At 40.0% G+C, this 21,170-nt stretch overlaps 1 protein-coding gene across 8 annotated transcripts in view; it reads right to left on the minus strand.

Moving 5' to 3' along the window:
• UNC13B (unc-13 homolog B) overlaps positions 1–21,170 on the minus strand; it is a 463,085-nt gene that overhangs the window by 124,583 nt on the left and 317,332 nt on the right. For all 8 annotated transcript variants that reach the window (XM_063453773.1, XM_063453772.1, XM_063453770.1 and 5 more), the window contains 4 exons: positions 18,190–18,236; positions 5,752–5,830; positions 3,317–3,391; positions 2,140–2,359 (listed from right to left, as the gene is read on the minus strand). In XM_063453773.1, the coding sequence (XP_063309843.1) occupies positions 2,140–2,359; positions 3,317–3,391; positions 5,752–5,830; positions 18,190–18,236 (421 nt within the window). The remainder of the gene's footprint in view (positions 1–2,139; positions 2,360–3,316; positions 3,392–5,751; positions 5,831–18,189; positions 18,237–21,170) is intronic.

Consider the following 21,170-nt stretch of genomic DNA (forward strand, 5'->3'; position numbering starts at 1 on the left):
GCATAACAGATAGCACCAATAAATTATTCAAAATGGGGATTCCTTAGGACAACTACCAAAGGAAAAGTCAAAACTTTTTTGTGGCCCCAGTGGACACTCCCCTAGCCCCTTCCCTCAGACCACACCAAGTTGCAGGTTAGTCATCCCGTGGCCTTACTGAGTAACTAACTATTCGAATAGGCTATGAATGGCTGAGCAACTAGTTCGAATTGTACTGCTAAAAGTATGTCTCAGTGTTGTTGTGTGCTGGTCAACTGTACCATGGTCAAATTATGATACATGTACCAGGGCCACTGAAGGGAGGTGATTCCCGAGCGCGCAGCCCAGGATCTTACCTATCACGCTCAGCCAAAACACAACTGGAACTGTATGCAGCCATAGGAGTTGGACTTTACACCCATCTCCATACTTTCTTAGACTCAGGAGTCAAAGATTCAGTACATCAGGGGTGAGATCTAATCCACACTCCTGTCAGGATATATGTACATATACATTCGGACAGTTTTTCTCTTTTTTATTCCATTTTTCACTTATTTAAATTTTTTCCTTTTTTTCCCCTTTTCTAAAAAAATGTATATACCTCCTGTGCACATAAAATTATTTGGATGTATACACATTTTTTGGCAAGATATTCCCTGCTTGTTCTCACCTTTTTGTTACATGGAATTCTTGTGCTGCAAACATGTTTTACTATAGTATACAGAACAGCCGATGTATGTTACATCAAATACGATCACTCCTGGAATTAATTATTTGTTGATTTATCTTTTCTTGACGGAAAGAACTACACACAAAGCAACTAGTGAACTACAAATAAGATTATATCCCTGCAGGAATTACTGTATACTGGATGAGATTTCCGTAGGAATAATCACTTACTATCTTGTTATTTATCTTGCTGTATACAGATTTGTACATATAGGAACGTTGATCGTGTTTTTGATTAATATTAGCACTTTAAGCACATATTAAGCACTTGGTCATTTTTTGTCACTTGTCATTTTAAGATTATATATCTTCACTCTTGTGATATATCAATTTTTGTATTTATGATACATGTACCACCTGTACCTGTTTATTGTTTGTTTTTTGTTTATTGTTTGTTTTGCTTTACTTCGAAAATAATTAGAATCTATACATTAGAGAAAAAAAAATAATAATTCAGCTTGCTTGCCTGTGTATTTTATTTTTAGATTTAAGGCCCCCGTTTTGATAAAAAAACGTAATTACTTAAAAAAGCAACTAAACTTGTTTATTCTAGCACTAAAATAGGCTCCTCATCCAAGATAATCCACCTACTTCAAAGTAATAACCTGTGATATCTTTCAACCATTGATAGATTCATTGTGCATGCGCACCGTGTGGGAATTTAGAAGCAGAAAGCTGAATGACAACTCCGCTCATTGTTCCCTTAGGACTTGCAGGCATACTTCCTGTGATTCCTAAAACCATGTGTGGCATCATCGGGATGAGCGTGATGATGCTAAATGTAAACATCTTTCTAATATAAATATTTCTATTACTCAGTAATTACACTATAAGAGAAAAAGGAAAGCATGTACATAGTAACATTAACATATAGAGATTTTGGTGTTTAGAGTGGCCTTTTATACAGCCAGCCCAGTTCTCATTTGCTTACAAGAACCACATATTACCAACTACTTACCATTTTAATCAACAACAAGGGGGATCACCATAATGATAAAAAATAGGGGGTCTTAAATCTTAAAAGGCAATTAATGAACATATTCATAGCTAATAATAAACAACTCCACTTCCTAGAAAAATATTTCCATAAACTGTCCACAGTGCTTTATGAATAAGTTAATGTGTGGAGACTTTAACTGCACGCTGAACCCAATATGGGTAACTTCAGACACACTACCCCTATCACAAACCTCCCTACGCAGTAAAATAAAGGACCCACTCCTTGGCTGTTCGTTATATGACACAGAGGGCCTGGCACCCTGCACAAACAAACTATACCTTCTAATCACCTGTTCATCAAAAATACTCTTGCATGGGTTTTGTGTTTATTTTCAAACATTGCAAAAGAACGAGTCAACTCCAGTCCCGAGTGTCAATTCCCACTCTACCTCATAGTTCCCATGCTTCAGGTCATGTAGAATAAATACTTACTCTGCAAACAGTCTGCATTCAGCAAGTCTTGGCATTTTTCATGGCACTTGACACCACACTCCGTACAGCGCATCCCCTGCCGAGCTATGCCCCATAGCAGCCCCTCACACTCATAGCAATAGGTAGGTGTCGTAGCAGTCCACACCTCGAAGTTGTGAGGAGTTGTACAGGAGATTGGATAGATTAAGGCTTGTAGGGTTTTCTTATAAACATGCGATTTCTGGAATACATCAAATACAATCGGTTAGTTGCATGACATATTACTTCTATGTCTAACCATGCAGAAAGCAACATCTGTAAGTCTTACATTCCAGTAAACGACATTCATATGTTTTGCCATTCATGTTCATTTGTCATTTAGATTGTGCATTACATCATCTTCTTACAATATGTTCGAACCGCTTGTTTGTTTATAAGACAAAGTTGACTCTGCTTTGTCTTATCGAATCTCTGTATTGCATTGGAAATTAAATTAAATCCCAATGCAGTCAAGCATCAGTATTTCATAAAGACTAACTTTATGAAATTTCTCAAATACTAAGAAGTGACAGAGCTGCGTTAAACTCGCCATTAATGCAGCGCTTTCCTGGTCTTATTGGCGATCTCAGCAAATTCAACGCTTCTCCTAGAGAAACATTGGAGCCGTATCACCCAAGTGCAACTGTCAATCAGATGCTTCTTAAAGATAAGGCTTTGAATAATTGAAAGGAAGAGCCTCCAATGGTTGACTGGCTGATTTTCTGATTCACAGCCACTAGCGACATTCTTACTAACAAATGTAAACTACTATTTCTCACAAACTGCAGTTCTTCCATATATCAAACTAGAGGGGGAAGACATGTATGCACCAAAAATACATCAAAATGTAGTGTTATTGGTACTGTACTGTATTATAATGTATTGGAAGCCAGAGTGGAAATGGGGGCCTTGGAGTAGTTTTGGAACATGGTCCTAAAGTAACTGAATTGCAAACTAAGTAGTGTTTTCAATGGGCTATTATAGCCTATGTTTCTATAGAAAGCATTCAGAAGACAGAACACTCTAATTTCATAATGAACCCTTTCAAGTGAATGGAGGGCAGGTAATTATGTGTTCACTTTACTGTAAAAATACATAATCCCATTGTGAATTCTCCTAGAAGACAAAGTAAACAGCTCAGACTGAAGGAAGTCCTTACCAAGTCTTCGTCCTTGAGAGAAGTTCGAGTAGCCATTGCAGAGGTGATGCCAGCTTTCCGAGATTGGACCAGTGACTATGAAGAAGACAAATTGTTAGTCAAGAGATCATTCCTGACACTTCTTACTCGTGTCGCTTACTAGTGTGCCATTCCTCCAAAACTCTGGAACTTACTGCAACTAATGACTGCAGGTATTAAAATGTATAAAAATGACAGTGATCTACAACAATTTGCTCCAAATAAGTAAAATGTTTCAGGAACCATTTTACTGCCTGAGATCTGGCAATGAAGGTGGTTTAAAATATGATTATTGTCAATCAGGGACCTGACTAATGATCCTGAGCATAATACATTTTGTTTTCATTTAATAACAAAAAAAAAAAGAAAATTTAACAAGGAAGGGTACAATTAGCTTGTATCACTTTCCAAAATACAACCTGGGATGTGCTGTTAATGTTACCCAAAGCAAGGTTCTCATTTTAGCAACCGGTGAGGATGAAATAAACATGTTAACACTACCGGAAATACTTTGTAGAGTGGGGCACTAACCAATGAGCCACCTCACCGGCTAGAACCCAACTTACTCATTGTGTGCCGAGTAGGAAACTAGAATTTCAAATAAACTGCATGAAAGAACTACCACCATAGCAAATAAATCTTAATAAAATAAAGCAAATATATCATACACTGCAAGCAAAACGTAAATTATAATCTATTAAGGGGAACAGCACTACGCGAGTTAAGAATATACACACATGGCAAATGTCCACTACGCAGGCTGGCATAGAGAATCCATGTGTTACAATCAATGCCATCCCCCGAGGTACACTTTGGCATGTGTGGATAGGAAAAGGGGAGCCCTAAAGAGAGGGATCAGGCAGGGAGCGGGGTATGCTCGTCTGAATACGAAAGAATCACATTCAGAGTCCATCACTGAATATAATGAACATGGTGAGTGCTATTATCATGATACACAAAGAAATACAAGAAGTGTCTTGACTTGTGTTGTGTTTCCACTGCTGTAATACAAAACAGGACATGGGTTTATTATGTACCATGCACCCCACTTTAAAATACACTATAACCTGAGCAACTGCTATCCTATACATGCCAGTTATTGTTTACAAGAGGTTTTACCAGCTCATTGCACAACCACCAGCAATCAGGATATGGGTAGTCCAGCACAGATCATGCACTTCTGAATCATAATAAAGAGGTTATATGTGTCCAGTTAAACATAGTACAAGCAATTGCTTCTTAAATTTAGCTCCATTGAGCATAGCAACCAGCAAGAAACAGGACTGGTTATCTGACTGACTTCCGGGTCAGATGTAACACAGTTAATAATTTTCATTTCCAGGAATTCCTCCAGCTTACCATGAGGCAAAATGGGGGTTACCAGATGAAGGGAACACCATTTTTTTTTACCTATGACTTTAAATAGTCCCTACATTTAATTTTACACAACATAAAAACTGTGTGTCTTGAGAAGAATTTTAATACACAAATACTACAGATCCCCTTTACATATAAGATGCATAGTCCTGTGTGTTTTTCATGGCAATGAGGTGAATAAGGTGCCTGAAATTGTCATTAAATCAGTGATGTACATAAGCAGATATATCTGTTTTGCAGGATGTTGAATAGACAGCAAGGGAAAGGTGAAGAGAGGAGGGAGAGAACATTGAATCTTTGACTCAATTTGACGTCTGATACCACCACTTACCATAGCCTGCAGAATAGGAGTGACGGCAAATGAAAGAATTATAAAACATTAATTAACCAGAGAAACGAGAGAAAGAAGATTGAAATTCTAGGAAAGTTTAGATCAGGGCGGTTCAATATTCATGAAAAAGACTAAGTTTAAGATCAAAGAAGGCCAATGACAATATATGCCCATGAGCATATTCTGCTGGTTACCCATTCTGAATTCAGCTGTATTTGATCACTGTCGTATAAGTGACCCTGGCTAGTATGTGAACCAAGATGGCTCTCTTTTCAGATTTTCTGCCACTAATAATGTAAAGATTTTCATTAAATCCTTTGCTTATGGACAGAGAATATCGGACGCATCTTGTCTGGAGGCTACAAGTAAACCTCTTCACAAACTGGAAAATTCCTTTCGTTGTTTGAGACCAGCTTCTCATGCAGTTATGGAAAAATAGACACTGTACATGTAAATCGAAGTGAAGGTGGATACAATGAAGCCAGATTAAGGAATGTGCATGAGTAGAGTAAAATAATAATAAAAAAAAAAATTTTGTAAGTGTTTCTTTGTTAACATGTGTAACAGTGCACATGAACTGGTCATGTCTTGTCATGTAACCTACATTGTAACGGGTGAAGGTACCCTTCTAAAGTCAGATGATTTTGGAGCTAATCAATGTAAAACTAAAGTCTGTGTTTATCATTTTGTAATAAGAACAGTGGCTTACCAGATCGCTAACCAATGGAATAGGCTTTTTCTTGCGAAGATCAGGCATACTGTCGATGCCGTACAATCCTCCACCGGGCCTGGAATATAACAAGAGGTTAGCAACTAGCAAAGCATGTGTCATGAAAGGAGAAAGCAAGGTTTATACAGACCAACTTAAAACATGTCTTAGTACACCTGATGTGCAGAAAGGTCTGCACAATTCAAAGATTGTAATGTCTTTTCTCAAAGGACATACATGCAGCCGATATCTAAATTGACACTAAAGAGCAGCCTGCAGAAAATGTGAATGTAAGACCTTAGTTCATTAGAACTACTCAAACTCTTCTACATATTCATTTATGCAGGATGTTATGATAGAGATAAATCACATAAAAAGGGTCAAAGCTAACCATCGTCCAAAGTAGTAGTTTAATTTAGCTGCAATGTATATGTTATTTTCAGCTGGACTTCACCAAGTTTACTAAACAACCAAAGGCAGAACATGACATTAGATTTATGGAAAGGAAACAATGACTGCTTAGTGTCCGTATTGGCCTGTTCTGTATACATTGGTAAAATCTCCCGGTAATCAGATAGCTATTAATGCAACTGGCCAATTATAAGCTTCTCTCCAGTCTTGTCACTATAAAAAAATACAGTGAGCTGTGGCTATTAACAACAGCGGGTATCCAGTTACTACTACTAATAACCAACAGGTTTGCAATCTTGTAGCCATTTTTTTTTTTTTAATCGACTGACCACCAGTAACACAGTGAAAGTTGTCACCATGGTAACCACACGTTGCCGATTAAAAAGGCTTAGAATGATAAGCAGCAGTGTATAAAATGTATTAAACTGTGATTTTGTGCTATGCCATACACATATTTATGTAACTTATGAGGTGAATGTCTGTGTGAATTGTTCAAATAACGACAAACAATAATAGTAATATAAGGAATAACTCATGTGTACATCATGTGTACATCATGTGTGTGTGTTTGATATGGTTTAAGGGATAGGCAACCTTCGGCTCTCCAGATGTTTTGGACTACACCTCCCATGATGCTTTGCCAGCATTATGTGTGTAAGAGCATTATGGGGGATGTAGTCCACAACATCTGGAGAGCCGAAGGTTGCTATCCCTCACTTTAAGATGTTTTTTATATGTGTTTGGGGATTCAGAGTAATGCCGTAAAGCTAATGTGTTGTTTCCTACAAGGTGCAGGGGGAGTTAGCGGTTGTGAACGTTTTTGTACTAGGCCGGAGGCTGACATTAAATTTTGAAGTCCAGCAGCAGCCATTAAACTATAGCCATAGGTTTGGAAACTAGTCTGTAAGTAGCAGTTAGTGGCTCCCACATACAATAGTGGGAGCGGCTTATTGCTACTTAAAAACTTTTATAGCTCCCCGTCACTACTGGTGAAATTCTGCAGTTGGTAAACAGCTGCTATTTGCCAAAAGTTGTGATGGGTATTTTAGCAAGGAGCGGCTGACTGGTAAAAGTTTGCTGTAGCATTGGATATAAGCCATTAGTGTCCTTGTATCAACATGGACTGTCAATGGTCTAGTCATTCATTCTTAAGAGTAAATGCAACTCATAGACTGAAATAGAAACTCACACTGCTACGGCAAAAATAAAAAAAATTGCCATGTAATAAACCCACTGTAAAATCTTAATTGAACAAACTCTCTCAAAAATATTCACTAGACTCGGAATTGTAGGGAATTTGAATCTGAATGACATTTTGTATAAAACATATGATTTGGAAAAATTTTATACAGCGTGGCCCAGATTCCATAACATTTAATATTCCATTTTTGATAAAGCCCCAGCGGTGAAATGCGTTAATGGTTATTTATATTGTGTTATTTATAAAATAAATGATTTTTGGTTAGATATTTGTACCACTATCATTTTTGCACACTATTATAATTATTACATTATTATAATTATCTTAATTTTCTCCTGGCATTTTATACTACATATCCTGAAGTGGGGATTATACCACTAACGCTATTTCTAAAGTGCAGTGTGACCTGCACTTTACTTGTGAGTATATTTTATCTTATTTTATTCACTACCTTATAAATATCATCAGAGAGCACTATCTGCTGTTTTTATCTTCTTCTTCTCCTGAGAGTTGGACAAACCCCCTGGAGGACAAGCACCAATACATCCTGTAAGCGGGGATTATTCCGCTATATGCCTACAAACTCTGAGCTGACTATAGCTCACCTAAATGTGAGTGCAACATAAATATTTTCAATACTGTTACATTAAGTGTATACACTCCGCACAATTGGTCCTTTCTTCTTGGGTTTTCCATATCACGTGTGAACTACTACAACAAGAGAAATTACCCCCACAGCGGAATTAGTGACTATACTCATCTTATCTCCTAATACTCATTGGAACTTAACCATTATTTTTTACTTTTATTTTATTTTATTTTTTTATTTTTATTTATTTATTTATTTAGGCGCAACCTTTCTTTCTCTTTACTGTGTATCTCATATATAGTGGGTTACCCTCTAAAAGGTCGCTGCCTGTTCACTATATTATTAGTGGCTACTTAGAAGCTCTGGTTGCAGCAAAATAAACTTAGTAGCATCAATACAGAAAGATTAGAATATATATCCAATCGATATATATCGATTGGATATATATTATCCAATCGAATAATCCACCAAAGAACAGCTTCTCACCAGTCTTATAAAAGTCCAAAATTTATTAAATAGTCGTGTTCTGTTACCCTGAGGAAAGTCCCGAGCTGGGACTGAAACGTTGGTCTCTGTTAAACTTTATTTAATAAATTTTGGACTTTTATAAGACCGGTGAGCAGCTGTTCTTTGGTGGATTATATATATATATATATATATATATATATATATATATTATATTATTGCTGGGACAGAGAGGGTGGAAACAGGGACAAAAGTTGCTTTAAGTTAATGGATGATAAAGAGAAGAATATACAAATTTACCCTAAAAATAAATGATTTATTTAGTTGCTTTAGGAGCTGATGTGATGTTGAGTATCTCCTATTTAGCATGCTGGCCCCACCATGCTTGGAAGTCCATGGGTGTTACAACAATGGCAATCTTTGCCCTCTGGAACCATCTTGCTCCAGTCCGCCATGGATGTAATTTCCAGATATATTGCCAGAGCGGCCATGTCACTCAATTTTGGCATAGAGCTTTATACGGACTATTCACTGAGATAGAGATATATATATATATATATATATATATATATATATATATATATATATAGGGAGACACCATTTTAGATTTATCAGAAATGTTATATATTTGCCAACGTGTAGATGATTTTTCTGTACTTAAGCCCACACTATGTGTAGCATGACAGGTAAACGTTAAACTTGGGCAGGTTTCCAAAGCATAATGTAAAAGAGAATCTATTTCACTCCTTGTTGCCAGCCAAATGCTGCTGAGGACATTTTATTGAACATGTCAGTCTTTAGTCTTTGAAATAAAGTATGGTTGTCACAGCATGTCATCTTGAGAAAGCTGTACTCTCGGGGCTGGCAGAGACACACATCTTTAAACCCCACCTGCTGGGCTTAACAGGCTTAGAAAATGTGTTTATTCTCAGTATTATAATAAAATGGGGTAAAATGTTCTGTACACTGTGTACAATTACAGAACAGACTAGCTTTACAAAAATACAATATGTTCCTCGGGAACTTTAAATCAGGTCAGGTACCAGATCTTGTCAGATTGCAAAAACAAACAAACAAAAACAGCACATTTTATCTGAAGCAGCCCCTCGTGCCGAGAAATAATGAAGGTTTCTTTTATAAGTGATTTAGATTTGAAAGTCAGTCTGTCTATTAGCTTGAGACCAATGGCTGATGGGCCACGGCTATCCTGGCATAATGACTGTACCTGGTCAAGGATTCCACTTGAGGCGAAACCAACGTCGGCACTGTGCACTGGAGAAGCCTGGTTGCTCGCCTGCTCCCTTTAGACTATGGCCCCTGTTCTTTTTCCCTGCAGAAAGGCTGGTTTGTGCCTTTCTGCGGACTGTTAAAGCCATGCTACCCCAGATAGCTATGCCATGGAGCCCAGCCATATACTGAAAGACTGTATGAAAGACTTTGGCTCCATGGCGATTTAACTGTATGTATGTGATCTGAGCGCCACCCAGTAATAACGTGCGCTCAGATCTAAGCTATCTGGGGATAGGTAGAATGTCTGTATTTTATGTATAAATGTAACCTTGTGTGTGTTACCCCAGAGAGATGTGTATCCCAGAGAGATGAAGGTGCCGTCCTTCATCCCCAGCGGCAGTGTGTATCCCAGGGAGCCGAAGGTGCCGTCCTTCCTCCCCAGCGGCAGTGTGTATCCCAGGGAGCTGAAGGTGCCGTCCTTCCTCCCCAGCGGCAGTGTGTATCCCAGGGAGCTGAAGGTGCCGCCCTTCCTCCCCAGCGGCAGTGTGTATCCCAGGGAGCTGAAGGTGCCGTCCTTCCTCCCCAGCGGCAGTGTGTATCCCAGGGAGACGAAGGTGCCGTCCTTCCTCCCCAGCGGCAGTGTGTATCCCAGGGAGACGAAGGTGCCGTCCTTCCTCCCCAGCGGCAGTGTGTATCCCAGGGAGCCGAAGGTGCCGTCCTTCCTTCCCAGCGGTAGTGTGTATCCCAGGGAGCCGAAGGTGCCGTCCTTCCTCCCCAGCGGCAGTGTGTCCTGCAGGGAGCAGAGTCTGTCGGTCTCGCACCCCTGCCACGGGACAAAATATTGAAAGGGGAGACAGTCGCCCCCCCCCCCCTTCACCAGCAGAGAGAGTGTCAGGGCGAGGAGCCTGCTATCCCCTCTCCCCAGCGGCTGAAAGGGTTCCAGGGAGAGAAGTCGGTGACCACCTCTCCCCAGCGGCAGCTTATTTCCCAAAGGGGAGACCCTAGTCTCCCATATGGGGCAGATGAGGCAGTCAGTCTCGCCCCCCAGCAGCAGGACGAAATATTGAAAGGGGAGACCGCCTGTCGTGCCCTCCAGCAGCAGTGCTGGGTCCAGAGAGAGGAACCTACTAACCCCTCTTCACAGCTGGGCTCCAACCAGACTACTCCAGCTGAAGCGCTGGCACCAGGGCCGAGTACCGCTGGTCTCTGCCCCCTCAGCAACCCACAGATCTGAAGTACCCGTAACCCACAAAGCCGTGATGGAACCCCTGGACAAAGACTGGCTACACATTTACCCGGGTGCAGTAACTCTTTATTGTGGGTGGGCTGTACTGCTGATTGTGTTCTGTGGGTGGGTTGCTGGACTAACCAGGTCACTGACCGACAGGAGGTCAGATACCCTGTTAGTCTGGATGGTAAAGAGGAGAAGTGTGGCAAAACCAACCTCGCCACTGTGCACTGGAGAAGCCTGGTTGCTCGCCTGCTCCCTTTAGACTATGGCCCCTGTTCTTTTTCCCTGCAGAAAGGCTGGTTTGTGCCTTTCTGCGGACTGTTAAAGCCATGCTACCCCAGATAGCTATGCCATGGAGCCCAGCCATATACTGAAAGACTGTATGAAAGACTTTGGCTCCATGGCGATTTAACTGTATGTATGTGATCTGAGCGCCATCCAGTAATAACGTGCGCTCAGATCTAAGCTATCTGGGGATAGGTAGAATGTCTGTATTTTATGTATAAATGTAACATAGTTACATAGCTGAAAAGAGACTTGCGTCCATCAAGTTCAGCCTTCCTCACATATGCTTTTGCTGTTGATCCAAACCTTGTGTATTTTATTGTATTTTACTGTCTTTTTACTGCCATGTGCTTAATGCAGTTTTGCCTCTGTCTTTGGAGATAATTGGATTACTTCTCAATTATCTCCAGGATAGAAGACTCTGTGGAACTGGTTTTGGGCAGAAAAGCCATGCTTCATTTGGTCACAAAGGACTTCGATCTATCTTTTGAACCAATGGACCAATTTGGATGATTTTGACATATGTTTGTATTTGGAGTATGCTGATTCGGAAAATGTAAGTGTTATGTGAATGTGATACTTTCAAAGTTATGAATATTGTGTAAAAACTGTATTCCTCTGCCTGTGATAATGAGATTACCCATTGTGTTCAGTAATCATATCACAGGCAGAGGGGAGGATTTTGTGTGGGAGCGTCTGTCTGTATTGTACGGATTGATTGGTTGTTCTGTAATACCCTGTGGGCTGTACTATGTTTGTGGATTGGGAATAAAAGACTGTATGTGCCAGTACAGTCAGATTCTGCTTAACCCACAAAACGAAGTGTCGTCTCGTTATTGGGGGAATTGGATTGTATGCTGACTGCCAGGAGTGTAACCCTTTCATATGGTTTTCCTGTTCGGCTGCTTCCTGTGTTCGTGTGTTTCCTATTCGGGAGTTGGTGACTTTGTGCAGTTTGCAGTTCGGGAAATTGGTGATTGCAGTGGCTGCTTGTCTATCTGGAAGGGGATTATCACCTAAACTGTTTTTAACCTCTGGTGAGCAAAACGGTCCGTTACACCACTCAACACAGATGTCCACGGATTCGAAGGGATAACTGGGAACATGACGCTCTTATAAAAATTACAGAGAGTCTTCCCTCTCAACTGAGGAGTTCTGCGAAGAACTGGATTCAAATATAACTTTACGTTTAGGGTTTACTCCAGATTGAAATCTGTATAGCAATGTTTAGACTAGAAAAGCCAACCTGTGGCTGTGTCAGAGATTTTTTCCAGATCTGATATTTGCGCCAACATTTTGCAATTCAGTGTTCAATTTGCTACAACACATTATTTACTGAATAATCTAATATCAACTGAGAAAGCCGGAGCAGCATCACATTAGAAGAGTTGCACTATGTATAAACATTGTGTATTATTGCACAAACTAGGACGTACTGATAACATAATCCGCTGGTAATCACATCACTGGAAGATATATGAACCAAACAACCTCAGAACTGTAACCACAGTTGGCTGTCTGTGTTACAACAATAACATATATAGGGTGACACCATTTTAGATTTATCATATTTATGTAATAGGATTAGTCTCTACTTTCTGTTAGCCTGTTAATGTATTTGACCTTGTTTTGTTTGAATATGTCACCCAATACCTGAATATGTAAAGGGAGTTAAGGTACCTGAAAGACATCTAGCTATTTCGGTATGGGTTGGGAATATATCAGGAAATTGCTCTGACTTTCCTGCATCTTTCTTGTCACCACTGGTTTCATCAGTGTAAAGAAGGATGGGCTGTCAATCACAGTGACATCTCAAGAACATGCTCTAACAATTGTGACATTCAGAGAACAACAGGACTGGGGACAGGTATTCTTTAAATCACTGGATCTTAAATAACAAGTCTGAAAATCCAATTGCTTAATAACGGCTGGAGAAGCAAAGGCTCTAGCCATGGACCTAGGTCTAATAAGGAGGTTTAGTGAAGCAAGAGGATTGTAAAATGGTACCTCCCTTCTGCTGAGATTAAATGGCTCAGGCCAGGACATTAAATAAATTATAACCTTACGTGCAGGGCACTGAAATGTTATACATTGTGACTTGAATCTTATGTTATATTAGTTACTCTTACCTCTTACTTATTCCCCCTCTGTAATGGTAAATGTACTTTATATGTATGTCACATTTTAATACCCCTTGAATATATACAATTATTAGATAAATGTAAAAGGATAAAGCATTAAAACAGAAGACAGTACACAAAAACACATCCGGTTCTTATCTGTTTTGTGTATTTGTTTTTAGTATCTTAAACATTTCTGTTTGTGGACGCCAATGTACGCTATGTATTTTTGTTTTTAAAGTGTAAAACTACAATACAAATTTTAAATATATATATTATATATATATATCTTTATTATCTCTATGTCTTATAAAGCCCCCATTTAAGCTACAGAAGACTACATCCCTATGTACATTCCCCTACATGGTAACATAATTTAGAGGATTAACCAGTGTTTAAATTGTATGTTCCGTTTAGTATGATGAATTAGTATTCAGAAAAGATGTGTGAATCACTTATTTTTGGAAGGATTAACAGCCTGGAAGCTGGGAAGTAGCAATATCTGAAGAGCAGTAATTTAATAGAAGCAAAGCCTTATGTTTTCAAAGGATGCATCAGAAATATCAGCATTGGATGCTTATCAAATATAACAACAGTAACGCAACGACATATGAAGATCATCAAATGTAACCAAACAGTGAGTTACAGCCCCTGCAGTGAGCCACAAATACAGGACATCCTAATTCCATAGGAAGATTACAACCGCATTCACTTAATTTGGCATAAACAGAAACAGAATCTAAAAACATTCAGGGTTCTAGGGCAAAATTCTAAAAAGTGGACCAGTCAGAAGGAGCATTCTCATGGTTTACAAGGTGACTGCTTCAATTATAGAACTGAATTTATATTTGCTAGCTCCTGAATTCATATTTACAGTCATGGGAAAAAGAAAGTACACCTCTTTGAATTACCGTATATACTCGAGTATAAGCCGACCCGAATATAAGCCGAGGCCCCTAATTTTACCCCCAAAAACTGGGAAAACTTATTGACTCGAGTATAAGACTAGGGTGGGAAATATTAAATATGAATATTTATTTACAGTGTGTGTATAATGAATGCAGTGTGTGTATAATGAATGCAGTTTGTGCGTAAGAGTGCAGCGTGTGTGTATGAGTGCAGCGTGTGTATGAGTGCAGCGTGTGTATGTGTGCAGCGTGTGTATGTGTGCAGCGTGTGTATGAGTGCAGCGTGTGTATGAGTGCAGCGTGTGTATGTGTGCAGCGTGTGTATGTGTATGAGTGCAGCGTGTGTATGTGTATGAGTGCAGCGTGTGTGTGTATGAGTGCAGCGTGTGTATGTGTATGAGTGCAGCGTGTGTGTGTATGAGTGCAGTGTGTGTGTATGAGTGCAGTGTGTGTGTATGAGTGCAGTGTGTGTGTATGAGTGCAGTGTGTGTGTATGAGTGCAGTGTGTGTGTATGAGTGCAGTGTGTGTGTATGAGTGCAGTGTGTGTGTATGAGTGCAGTGTGTGTGTATGAGTGCAGTGTGTGTGTATGAGTGCAGTGTGTGTGTATGAGTGCAGTGTGTGTGTATGTGTGCAGTGTGTGTATGAGTGCAGTGTGTGTGTATGTGTGCAGTGTGTGTATGTGTGCAGTGTTAGTGTGTGTGTGTGCAGCGTGTTTGTGTGCAGCGTGTGTATGTGTGCAGCGTGTGTATGTGTGCAGCGTGTGTATGTGTGCAGCGTGTGTATGTGTGCAGCGTGTGTATGTGTGCAGCGTGTGTATGTGTGCAGCGTGTGTATGTGTGCAGCGTGTGTATGTGTGCAGCGTGTGTATGTGTGCAGCGTGTGTATGTGTGCAGCGTGTGTATGTGTGCAGCGTGTGTATGTGTGCAGCGTGTGTATGTGTGCAGCGTGTGTATGAGTGCAGTGTGTGTGTGAATGCAGTGTGTATGTGTGCAGTGTGTGTATGTGTGGAGTGTGTGTGTGTGTGTGTTGCAGAGCTTTGGTGGGGGGTGGGCAATTTTATTATTTTTTTAATTATTTTCATATTTTTTTATTATTATTTCTTCTTATTATTTTTTATTTAATGTAATTATTTTTTTATTTAATTATTATTATATTTTTATTTCGTCCCCCCTCCCTGCTTGATATATGGCAGGGAGGGGGGCTCTCCTTCCCTGGTGGTCCAGTGGCATTGGCAGTTCAGTGGGGGGGAGAGGGGGGCTGGCAGAGCCGCGGCTCTCGCGAGATTTACACTGGGAGCTGACCGAGGTGCTGAACGGACGGCGCGGAGGAGGAGAGAGCTGACAGGAGCTGCAGGAAAGGTAAGTTACAGCTCTGCCAGCCCCCACAGCCCCAGTCTGTATTATGGCAATGCAAATTGCCATAATACAGACTATTGACTCGAGTATAAGCCGAGTTGGGGTTTTTCAGCACAAAAAATGTGCTGAAAAACTCGGCTTATACTCGAGTATATACGGTATATGGTTTTACATATCAGGAAATAATAACAATCATCTGATCCTTAGAAGGTCTTAAAATTAGGTAAATACAACCTCATTGAAAAAACACATATTACACCGCGTTGAAATTTATTTAACAAAAATAAAGCCAAAATGGAGAAGCCATATGTGAAAAACGAAGTAAACCTTATGATTCAATAGCTTCTTTAGCAGCAATAACTTGAAGTAATTGTTTTCTGTTGGACTATCAGTCTCTCTCGTTGTGGAGGAATTTTGGCCCATTCTTCTATACAACATTGCTTCAGTTCATTGAGGTTTGCGGTCATTTGATATGCACAGTTCTCTTAAGTTTCCACCACAGCATTTCAATCGGGTTGACGTCTGGACTTTGACTGGGCCATTGCAACACATTGATTCATTTTTTTCTGCCATTCTGTTGTAACTTTGCTCTTGTTGTTGGGACCATTGTCCTGTTGCATAACCCAATTTTGGCCAAGCTTTAGCTGTCGGACAGATGGCCTCAAATTTGATTCTAGAATATTTTGGTATACAGAGGAGTTCATGGTCGGCTCAATGACTGCAAGATTCCCAAGTTATGTGGCTGCAAAACAAGCCCAAATCATCACTCCTACACCACAGTGCTTGGTAGTTGCTATGAGGTGCTGATACAGTGTGTTTGGTTTTCACCAAATGTGGTGCTGTGGCACTTTGGTCACGTTTGTCCAAAGGACATTGTACCAGAAGTCTTGTGGCTTGTTCAAAGCTAAACTGTGCCGCCATTTTCTTTTAAGAGACAAGAGGCTTTCTTCTTGCAAACCAAAGTACACTTGTTCAGTCTTTTTCTAATTGTATTGTCATGAACTTTGACATTTAACATGCTGAGACATGAAGAGTCTGAGATGTAACTCTTGGGTTTTTTCGATTTATCTGAGCATTGATCTTGGGGTGAAGTTGCTGGGACATTCACTCCTGGGAAGACTGGCAACGGTCTTGAATGTTTTCCACTTTTTAATAATCTTTCTTACTGTAGAATAAAGGACTTTAAAAAAAATGTTTGGAAATGGCTGATACAGGGCCGGCCTTATGGGTGCGAGCTGTGCAGCCACACCGGGCGCATGGACCAGGGGGTGCCATGTGGCCGACAGCTCGCACATTGCCGGGTGACAGGAGTGCAGGGAAGCTAAAACAGGTACAGGTCTATGAAATTTTTTTTTTTTTTAAATTGAGGCAGCAGAGGCGGGGTTTAACGAGTGGCAGGGCTTATCGTGAGGCAGAGGCGGGACTAATACCTACCCGAAGCCCCTGGTAACTGCTGCACATGAAGAGGGAAGGAAGGAAGGAGTCCCTGCTTCCCCAACAACCAACTGCTTCCACTCCCCTTCCAGCCATAATGGAAAGAGGTAAGTGTGTGTGTGTGACTGTGACTGCCTCCCTATGTGTGACTGTTTGCCTGTGTGTCTGCCTGCCTGTGTGTGTGACTGTCTGACTGCCTGCGTGACTGTGTGTGTGTGTGTGTGATTTTCTGCCGGTGTGTGACAGTCTGCCTGCCTGTGTGTGACTCAAATTGTGTGTCGCTGAAGCTGTGCCGTTGTGTGTGCCTGTGCCTGTATGTGTGTGCCTATCAGCGTGCGTGTCTGCATGCCTGTAGCAGATTGTGTATGACTCTCTGCTAATGACTGTGTATGTGACTGTCTGCCTGTAACGGTTCGTGATTGTGTGCCTGTAACTGTTCGTGATTGTGTGCCTGTAACTGTGTGTTTGGCTCTGTGACTGTCTGCCTGTAACTGTGTGTGTGTGTGTGTGAATGTCTGCCTGTAACTGAGCGTGTCTGACTGTCTGCCTGAAACTAAGCATGTCTGACTGTCTGCCTGTGTCTGTGTGTATGACTGTATACAGGCAACTTAGGGGGGGTGGGGGCGCAGTGAAGACTTTTCGCACAGGGTGCCTAATGCTGGCACTGGCCTAATAACAGTTTGGGCAGCAACAATTGCTTCTCTAAGATCATTGCTGATGCCCTTCCTCCTTGGCATTGTGTTAACACATACCTGAATGTTCCAGACCAAACTGCTAATCCTTTGGATTTTATAGATGTGGTCACACTTGCTGATTATCAATTAAGGGCATTTGATTAGTAGCACCTGTCTGCTGCTTAGCCTCTTAATTCCCATGAAAGCAGTAAGGGTGTACTTCATTTTTTATGCTTTTCCATTTTGTCTTTATTTTTTTGTTAAATAAATTATGACATGGTGTAATATGTCATGTGTTGTTCAGCTGAGGTTTTATTTACCTAATTTTAAGACCTAACAGATGATAATTATGTCCTGATATGTAAAACCATAGAATTCTTTTTCCCATGACTGTAGATGTATGTTTTACAGTTTTCAAGATGTTTTGTGTAATCACATTGTCAATTCATTGTAGATGGAAGTAATTAATTAGTATAAATTCTTATATTAGACAAAAATGATAATAAAAAAATGGATTGTGAACTATTACTCACCCTCCTTTAAACCATGGAGGTTTAGATGGATCCCCGTCATCTTGAGTCTAAATAAACAGAAATAAAAACGAAATTATAAAATGCTGTTTAGATATGTATATATATATATATATGTACATAAATATACTCCTGTTTCCAGAGTCACCAACAAGGATTGTAGCTGCAAGGCAGGACATGGGGAAGCCAAAACACAGAGATGGTTAGGACAGAGCCTGTTCAGTGCATGGGATTCGCCTCTTGCCGTGAGGATATCATGTTTTACAGTATTTCAATCACAGTCAGAAATGGAACAATCGGATGAGGAAAGAACCCCATACACCAGCTTCTTTCATGCTCTTTAAACTATTACATTTCTTTTACTCTATAACCTGAACAACTTTACATTAATAATTATAGCAAAATAAACGTTTGTAGATCTATTCACCAAGGTCAAGAGAAGGATTTAATATTAGTGGGTTTCTCTTATATTGAGTGGAGCTTAGCCCATTTTTTAAGTGTTATAATGAAAGTTATCAAAAATAGCCTATATATGTCTCTTCAGCCTTGTTGAACTGCACGTCCCATAATGCATTAACAGTCTGTAATTGCCGCTTCCTGCTGAAGTGCCTTCACTGCATTATACGTCCTGGTTAAAAATTCTAAGTCCAATTATTTTCTACCAACCACAGCCTGGCAGACAATAATATGAGTGGCAGCAGTTCCGTAAGCATTGTCTATACCAAGACAATGAAATCATCCGTAAATGTTAAAGTTAAAAAAGTTACTCATCCATACAATGGATGTACGTGTATTTGTGAAATCCCACAATGCTTAGCATGATGAGACTTGTAGTTTCCACCTCTAGGTTGGTAACAGACTGCTGACAAAGTGAGCACTGTTAGTTAACTGGATATTTACTATTTTAGATCGGTCTATGAGTTCTTTGTCAAGCTTCACTTTGTATGAACAGTTTCCTGTACTGGATCACGGTGGGGTTAGTTTTACACAGTACAGCTGGCTCTGATAGACATGGAATTCAAACAGCCCACTAAGTTCATTCATCTCACCTTCACCAATGGGATACATCACCTACTCTCATTCCTGCTGTTTTCCAATACGCATGCAAATCCAGCATGATAACGATCTAGCATCAGTATCCGATCAATAACCTTTTCAGACAATGTGATTAGAACAGAGTGTGTTTTTCACAATCCCAATCGAAAAAGTTCACATCCTTTTTCTGCTATTAACACCACCGAAGTTATAAAAAAAAACCCCACTACTGACTAAAAATCTGGCCTAGTTTCATTTGTTACAAAAATGACAATAGGAGCCGCACTCAGTCTCAGCAGCCACCCGGTGTTCCGGAGCAGGACCAGCAATCCCACAATGATAAGGCAGCACAAGAAATTCTCCAGGCATTCAAGGTGTTCAAGCCGCAGGCAGTCTTCATAGAACAAAAAAAGAAGCTGCAACGTTTCCACCTTACTAAGAAGCTCGACAAAGACCTCTTTGCAGGTCGAAACGTTGCTGCTTCTTTTTTGTTCTAAGAAAACTGCCTGCGGCTTGAACACCTTGAGTGTCTGGAGAATTAATTGTGTTTGTTTCAGTTGTTAGTCTCCCAGTCTTCAGATTGATACTCCAAGATTATCAGGTCAACGGCAAACAAAATGCATTAATTTTGGAAATAATTGATCTACCAGTTTGACCACTTTTATAGTGCATAAACAAAGTGATTTAACTCTCAAATGGCAGAAAATCAAGCAGCTAGACTGCAGGGGCAAGATCTATAACACTGCTTCATTAAGAAAAGAGTTATTTTGGTTCTTACAGTGTAATTTAATGCCGCTTTAATCTGGCGGTCACATTAACAGCTTCCTTTCTGAACTGCTGTGTGATTTGTGGAACGTTGTAAGAACATGTGGAACATGTAAGAATAAAGCTATACTTAATCAAGAATTAAGGTAACTACTATTGGGGTTATCTAAACTAAAAATATGAGAGAGTTGATCAAGTCTGTGGTACGAAACACAGAAGTTTTTACTCTCCCATCCGTGCTACACTTGCGTCTGTATTTATATACCAACTTTTCTTTTTGCACCAGAATTTTGTTTAACTTAACCGTACTGGACATCGCAGCCAACGCCATTCTTTACCCGAGTGTCATCTGACCGCTCCCAGCCAACGACCGATATTCTGTGCAATAAACTTTGCACAATATTGACATAAAAGTCAGCCAGGAAATCTAGTTCTGGTTTGGTTGATTATGTCTCAATGATGCTGCCAGAGGTGCAACTACACCTGCTACACAGAGAGGTTAAACTCAAATTCTGAAGATGGTTGCTCTAAGCCAATGAGCTAAACCCTCCGTGTCAGATGTAGTGGAGGAAGGGAGAGGCACCGTGCAGACCCTGGTAAGAAGTTGTACCATTAACAAATGGTTTGAATACTTACAATGGGGGAAGGCGTTTGGCCAAATCTTGCACCTTCTACGTTACAGCATATATTTATTTTTATTATGGTTTTATACTGTGTATATTTTTTTCTTTTCTCAAGTGATTAAAGACTGTGAAGTTTGAATATTTATAATTTACTGGTCCCAATGGTATTCGATTGTTATAATCCATAAAAGTCTGTGAAGATTGATTATCAATAGAATTTACAGGTCCTAATGATATTATATATATATATATTTTTTTTAATTGTTTATTTTTTCTGTGCATGAGTGTACAAGGAATCACAAAATGCCCATAGGAGCAAGAACAAAAGTGACAAGTGGTATAAAAACAAATTGCTTGAGATCACATATGTTAAGTAATAGTACGTTACTTGACATTTCGCTGGTGGAGCACAATTTTATAGTATGATGAAATAAACAAGTTAGGCAATCATGTCTGAGTTTGAAATAACAAAACATATCATTTAAGCAATGCTAGACATGGTGAGAGCTTATATGTACTAAATAACTTGCTAGGCTAAGTTGCTTAAACATATGAGATAAT

Source organism: Pelobates fuscus, chromosome 5, assembly GCF_036172605.1.
Source record: "Pelobates fuscus isolate aPelFus1 chromosome 5, aPelFus1.pri, whole genome shotgun sequence".
Lineage (NCBI taxonomy): Eukaryota > Metazoa > Chordata > Amphibia > Anura > Pelobatidae > Pelobates > Pelobates fuscus.